At 38.5% G+C, this 7625-nt stretch overlaps 1 protein-coding gene across 1 annotated transcript in view; it reads right to left on the bottom strand.

Annotated features, from left to right (window-relative positions):
* Positions 1-2812: 2812 nt before the first annotated feature.
* HPGD (15-hydroxyprostaglandin dehydrogenase) overlaps positions 2813-7625 on the bottom strand; it is a 28430-nt gene continuing 23617 nt past the window's right edge. Inside the window, exons 6-7 of the mRNA XM_064482506.1 lie at positions 4797-4960; positions 2813-3814 (exon numbers count right to left, since the gene is read on the bottom strand). Coding sequence (XP_064338576.1) covers positions 3676-3814; positions 4797-4960 — 303 coding nt within the window. The 3' untranslated portion in view covers positions 2813-3675. The remainder of the gene's footprint in view (positions 3815-4796; positions 4961-7625) is intronic.

The raw sequence follows: 7625 nt of genomic DNA, 5'->3' as shown, positions 1-7625 counted from the left end.
CTTCTCTAGTCCACTGGCTGGAAGTGAATGATTCCAAAACCCTTGACTGTGAAGCTAGAGGACAGAAGGCGCCTCGTGGAAACCCACACAGTGAATACTAGCATTGGATTCTTGTGTGAGCGGAGAAAAAAAATTCTCTTGTGTTAAGCCATGGATTTCAAGGTTTATCTGAATCCTCTGATAATCATCCTCAATGATTACAAAGTATCCATGGTTCTAAAAATTACTTCGTGGGTACAGGAGCAAATATATGTGCCAGTACATCAGGAGCTGAGGTGTTGGGGCAAGGAATAGTGATTTTATTAGGAAAGAGCAGACAGAGAAGATGGTGGACTAGTGCCCCAAAGAACCATCTTTCCCAAGTTAGAATTCAGGCTTCTTTTATACTAAAATGGGAGGGGGTGTGGTTGGCTGTTGCAAACTTCTTGGTGCTGGAATCCTTTGTTCTTACAGCTGTCCATGTAGGTCTGGTCACAATGTTCCTATCAACCTCCAACAAGACAATTGCTATTTTCTATTCTGCAACTTTTTATCTCTATATGAACTGAAACGTATGTACCTTTAAAGGTCAGAGCCTTGAGAATGGGCTCTCCTGTATATTCCAGGCTGTAGGCAACTTTCTTTTACAAAAGTGCAGCACCAGCACGACTAAGCGGGAAACAGAGCACAAAGGTTAGAGTTAAAGGAACAGATCCCAATGTGGAGTCAGGTTTGTTCTTCTCTGTTACATGACTATATGCAGGATAAAATTTTAGTAAGAGGAATCAGAAATCGTGCTAAGAAATTTGAATGGAGCTGTAGGATTAATACAGTTATATAGACAGAAATTCAAAAAGGAAGGAAATCTAGAAGCAAGGGTTGCAGCCAACATGAAAGCAAGGAGCTTTTGAACCCTTTTCCACTTTGATTCACAATAAGAAATACATTTTATATTGAGAATAAGTGCAATTATATACACGAGATGCTTGTTCTATTTTCTATTCATTTTCTCTTTTCTTCTATCATATCCTCTCCAATATGACAGTTTGAAAAACATGGATCTTGGCATATTATAGGAACCATGATAGCCTTTGAAAATGTGTCCCAGGGATCAAGGCATAAAACATCCTTTGTTCACTCTTTCTATGTCTTCCTCCGTAGTGCCTACCTTTCTGTTTTGTTAGCTCAGCATGTGTTCACCGCCTTTCCTCCTGGAAACTGTCCCTCTCCTTTCCTTAATCCACAGGGTTCAGGTCAACATCCTGCCCACTCCCCTGTCCTCCACACTTTGGGAGAGGCATGTCATCTGATTCTGGTCAAGGTCTCTCTGACCACAAGGACTGTCTCCGTAGTCAGCACATAAGTTGAGAAGAGGCCAACAGCTCGGTTGCCAAAACCAAGTTCTTGTTTGGCTGGAAGCTGGTGAGAGTCAGTCCGTGGACCCGGGGAGCCGTCATCCGAGGAGGCTACCCAGGAGGGACGCTAACAAAAGGGACGGGATGGAGGAATGGTAGCACTTGTGACCCTGGACCCAGTCACTTTTCCTGAGCCCCAGTAAACTGCCTTTTGAAATTCTAATGTAAGAAAAGAGCTACTTACAAATGATATTTAACTTGTAAAAACAATTAAATTTTTCTTAAAAATGTACATTTCCAGATCTTTTCAGAATCCTAAATTTATGAACAGACAAGGCAAAATTAGACAGAAATTATTATGTAATCACTTGTACTTTAAATGGAACTCCAAGAATCTTAAATTATTTGTATACGGGAAAATTAAGTGTGTTGGACATTTCATGTCATCATCAAATCTAAGTCTTTCAGTTTCCACAAATTTTTAGTTTTGCTGCACTGGGAGTCCTACTTCCTTTATTAAGAAAAAATATGTTTGAAAAAAATTATTTACATTAGTGTTTTCACTGAAAAATTCAATTAAGAAAATGAGAGATTCCCCCCCAAATTTAATATTTACTATTTTCTCAACCAGTATATGGAGATATCATATGAAATTACAGATTATTTAAAGCTATTATAGAAGATATATTTTAATGTAAAATAACTTTTGAAAACATAACTCAGAATTTTTGTTTTAGTTCTAACAGTATTTGGTTTTAAATGTCTGCATAGTTTACTGATTTAAAAACAATAAATCAAAGCACCAAGTATACTGAAGGCTGCCAGTGCAAAGACTTAGCCACAAAGGAGAAGCTTTGAACATTACACTGAAAAAAGAGTAAGATAAATGATATTACTCATACCTATATGAGTGATTAGTCACTGCCACAAGGAATGAACAAGTCTGTCCCTAAATATACAACTTATTTCTCTAAGATGTTCGCTGATGTTCACTTCCTGGTGTTTTTTAAATACGATACATGAGCATCTAGACAACGGTTTCAAATTACTCCTTAAGAGTGAAGGCATTTGTTATCTTTGGCAGAATTCAAACAGAGCAAGATGTGACAGCAACTCCAGCATCCCCAGGCAATCCTTCGTAATCTCACATGGATGGATTCTGCTCCCAGCTGGGAGCTCCGGAGTTAGTAGGCAGAATGAATCACTTCTACACTATTTCTATAAAGAAATGATTGATCTGGAAATCTCGTGCTTTCACTATTATTAGCATTAATTGTTGCCTCCAAATAGTGTTATCCAAAGCAGGTGCATTTAATGATTCTGCCTCAAAATACCTGATGGGGGAAAAGGCTAAACATTGCAGTTGTTTTTGCATCTTGTTTTCATGGCTTTGAGCACCCAGAAACATCCACAGTGAGGCTGTGACAGAACTGGTTTTTTCTCCTCAATAGCTACACAGAAAATACTAACTAACTTGGGGAGATTACGAAAAAAATTTTATTGAAAAGTAAGCACTGCTGAAATCAATACAAATAAACAAAGAAGTAACCTGACAGAAAAATTACATTTGTATACATTTTTCTTAACAAGCTTATCTTAAATACGACATTTTAGGAGCACTAACTACCCTTTTTGCCATAATGATTACAAGTTTCATTCCTGAGATTTCTGGAGTCAAAATTCTTTAAAGTAAGCAAAGAGGAAGGAAATGTTTTCCCCAGCTGGGAGGCTGACCTGTGGATCAACGTCTCAGACAGTTCACTTCTGTCACGTTTCCATACACTAGAGTTTTCATTTGGGATATATTCACACTGTAATTTATTCCTTACCTACTGTCCCCCAAATGTGCCACATTTTAAGGAGCTGAAACATGGTGCACAAGTAAAAGTTATTGTCACTAAATATTTGCCATTGTAGGTAGTAGCTTCCATCTTTTAAAGTGCGAATATAGCAACAAAATGAGTTTTTAACATCTGGCTTGATTTAAATAACAATTCAAGTATCGCCTTTAAAATGATGTTCTAAGAAACATCAATACTTACGAACACAAATTTAAATATATTTTCCGAAAGGCAGAATATTCCTGGAATATCCTTTGTTTTAATCATTACTTAGACTCTAAAGATCAAAATCTAGCTTTGGTCCATGTCATATTTTTGATGGTTCTTAATTTTTTTTTTAATCCATAGACAACTAATCATTTAGAAAAAATTAACATCAAGTGCATGAAAGCAAGCTTCAAATGGTAACATTTCATTCAAAGAGCTATATTCAAATGAAGATAATGTCTGGCTGTAAGTCATCTGTTCTTATTTGCAGTTAAGGCTGACATGTAAGATGTTCACTGAGTTTTTGTGTGAAATGGGGTTGTATCATAATCTTGAAAATGAATTCCCTTGGAAGCTGTGATCTTCATAATAGCGCCATTCAAAGCATCGTCTTCAATGAGTGTTATTAATCCACTGGCAATCATTGATGGGCTGAAAACAAAGGAAACATCAGGGTTTTAAAACTAAAGAATAAGGCATAATCACACCTCATTTTGCGTTGCTTCTGAAGCGTCTATCATCTGTAACATGTAACATGGAAGTGTAAGTCATGGCGCTTCCTCCAATTTTTATTCAGTTAGATATTTACCAGATTGTGAAGTGAGTGGTAGATTTCCACACCCTACCTTCTGCAATTTTGACAGGAAGGATTCATAAAATTATTATTTACATTGAGAAAGTGATTATTTTTCCCATCTTTATCCTATCAGTAGAATTTAGACTTATCAGATAGAAATGTTACTAGTGCAGAAATAGGAAGAATTGTAGCTAACGTTTATTGAATGTCTATTATTTATCTTTTGCTGTTTTAAGTACCTTACATACATCAACTTAGTTGTGGACTTTCAAAAGTCCCCTAAGTTTGCTTTAGTATTATCCCCACTTTACAGGTGAGAAGACTGAGGTCCATAGAGGTTGATGGGTAAGTTCATGGGTCAGTGTTGGAGGATCTGACCACATGACCTTGTCCTGTGAAAACTCCAGCTGCTCTAACTTAGACGTCATTCCTCAAACACGTGTGTTGGTTAACTGCTTCTTATGAAAGTGGTTGAAGTTAGGGGGCCATGTGAAATTTCACAAAGGGTATATCTGAGTATTGCTCGGAACTTAGGCAGATAAGTTTTCATTGCTTCCAAAGATAACTAAACATCACCTTTTTCAAAAAAGTATCTGTTATGGTTGAAGGTGTTAATGATGTATTCTCTATATCTAAAAGCAAAATTCAAGACATGTAAGCATATTCTATTCAGAAACTCAGAAAAAAAATATTTTTTCAGAGATTTTTGCCAAACTGAAACTTTGACGCTTGCATTAGTTTCTCACATTTAAAAGCGAATTTTCTCCTTTTTATTGCCTAGGTCTAGATCACGCTTCGCTCCACCTTACAAAGGAAGGCAGGTATGGTTTTACTTACTCCAGAATTCCATAGAATTCCATCATATCCTTGATGTGACCCGTATATTCTATATATTGTCCCATGTTTTCTTCTTTTTCGATGGACTTGAGGATAGGGGTGTTAACAAAGCCCGGGCAAATGACGTTCAGCCTCACACCACTGTTCATGAGATTAGCAGCCATCTGCCAATCAGAAGGAGAAGTTGCAGGTTTCAGGAGTTTTGTATAAACACAGGACAGACTGATAACTAAAGCTAATGGAAAGACTCCGATGTGAAAAGTACTAGCCAGTATACTTTTAGCCATGACAATGACAGCAGCAAGGCTGAAGGGCAGCAGAAAGTAAAAGAACACATACCCAGAGTGCTGAATTAATTCCCCAAAGCCTCACCTAATTAATTTCTAAAAAAAATCAACATGACCGGGCAACTCCTGAAAATGCTGGATGATCTAAGCTGCTCTTACCTACTAAACACAGCAGGAAACTCAGGCTTAAATAGCATATAGTGAAAAAGAATATGAAAAGGAATATATGTATGGATGAGTAGGACCGAACCACCATGCTGTACACCAGAAATCAACACAACATTGCAAACCGACTCTACTTCAATTAAAAGAGGGTGAAGGTGGAGGGATAAATTGGGAGATTGGGATTTGTAGATACTAACTACTATATATAAAATAGATAGACAACAAGGTCCTCCTGCACAGCACAGGGAACTGTATCCAATACCGTGTAATAGTGTATAATAATGAAAAGGAATCTGAAAAGGAGTAAATGTGTATGTATAACCGAACCACCATGCTGTAACTGGAAACTGACACAGCGTTGTAAACTGACTAGACTTCAATTTTAAAAAATGCTGAGGTTTAAAATTGATATCCTAAGTTTTCTTTCAAATTGGAGCTGTACAGCAGAGAATATTTGCTTAAAATATACTGTTAGTGGGAAGTTCTAGGACTCTGATTCTAAAGGCACTCTTAGTACCTGCACCGTCTGAAAGACAGTTTTAAGTATTTTCAGACTAACGTTCTTTGGTTTAATTTTCAACCCATGGGTTTTATGTGAACTCTGTGTAAAACAAAGTGTAAGCCAATTACTTGTGGATTCCATCTGCTTTCTGGCTAAAATTTATCCGTAGCCCCCAACATCAACACGTGTGGTGCTTTCAAGGTTATCTGAGGACAAGCACAGAGGAGTGAGAAATTCGAGCTGCCGGATGTGGACCAAGGTCAAACAAGACGATGCTCTCTGCCTGCTCGTTTCAGCTCTCATACCATAAACAAGTGTCCTTTTTGCCCTGCTTGTCCATGTTTTTCCTCATCTTTGTGCTTTTTGCTGGCGATTCTGCTGTTTGAAATGCCCTCCCAGCACAGTGCTGACGTGCTGTCTAGTGTTTCTAAGTACAAGAAGGCGGCGATGTGCCTTATGGAGAAATTCGGTTGTTAAGAGACGCTTCCCTTCAGGCACGAGTCATAAATGCTGTTGGCCATGTTAATACAATACATATTAAACACAATACATGTTAAGTAAGGTATCTTTAAGTAGAAATACACGTAAAACGAGGTTATGTGCTGCATGGCTGATCAAAGCGTTGTGACCAGAGGCCTGACCTTCCCCTCCGAGCAGTAGTTCAGTGTTCTCTAATTCAGTGTTGGCAAGTGACTGTGCAAAATGTAACTGAAAAATAGTGAACATCAACTGTACAGCGTTCTAGTCTGGTAATCGGAAATACAAAATTTCTGGTCTTTAAGATTTCCCTTGCATTGTCATGGCATCATGTGTTCATTAAAAGTTGGGTTAAAGATGAAGTCTTTGCAAATTAAACGGGAATTTCCAGTCCATTTAAATCAAGAGTGTGAGAGCTGCTTATCTCCCTTTCTGAGGCAATGCTGGCTGCTCCCATGTCACCTGCTTTCTCTGTGCCTGGCGTGTCTGGTGTCCCCTTCACCCGGCCCCTCTCTCTGTCTCATCTAGATGAAGCATTGCAAGGGGGTCCCCTGACTGTTCTTTCCTCTTCTGCACTTGTCCTAATTTTAACATTCTCTAAATGGTGGGCGGAATGGGCTTCTTCAAATGGAAATAGGATCTTGTCACTGCTGTGCAGGAAAGACCCCTTGATGGCCACACTCAGAATAAAACCCAAGCTCATGGCCGCGGCCCAGAAGGCACCTTTGGTCTGACTCCTGTTTTCATCTCCAGTCATTCCTCGTCCTACTTTCCTCTTGCTCAGCAGGCTCTGTTCAAGCTGCCCCTTTTGGTTTTTTTTCCTTTTTCCAGTTTTTATAAAAAGGCAAGCATTCTCACCTCTTGCTGTCAATGCATGTGGTCCATGAGGTCCAAACTATTTCTCTAAGCTCTGCACTCTTTCACGCTAGGTCTCCATGGAGACAGCTTCCGTGATGGCCCTACTGGGTAAATGTCAGCCCCGCCCCTCCTGCCTTCCTCCAGCATCTCACTCGGTTTTATCCTATCTTCAGTGACAAGCAATGCCTGAAACACACTGCCTATTCCACTGAAGGAAGTCTGAAGTTAATAACTTTTCCATTTGGAGTCCTTTTGAAAATAAAGACTATCTTCCTCTTATTTATTCTTAAGGATACTTTTTCAGTAACCTATCTGTGTTTAGAATCTACTTGGCTTTGTGACCAGTGGTAAAGTGCGTGCTTAGCATACACGAGGTCCTGGGTTCAATGCCCAGTACGTCCATTAAAATAAATAAATAAATAAACCTAATTACCAACCCCCCCCAAAAAAGAATCTACTTAATTTTAAAACTTATCTGTCTATTCTACATTTGGTCCTTTAAGTGATCTGAACACTATTTTTAATAATAAATATTGAAGC

This window comes from Camelus dromedarius, chromosome 36 (assembly GCF_036321535.1).
Source record: "Camelus dromedarius isolate mCamDro1 chromosome 36, mCamDro1.pat, whole genome shotgun sequence".
NCBI classification, from domain to species: domain Eukaryota; kingdom Metazoa; phylum Chordata; class Mammalia; order Artiodactyla; family Camelidae; genus Camelus; species Camelus dromedarius.
The sequence above is the reverse complement of the archived record's forward strand: the minus strand, read 5'-3'. Positions and strand labels throughout refer to the sequence as shown.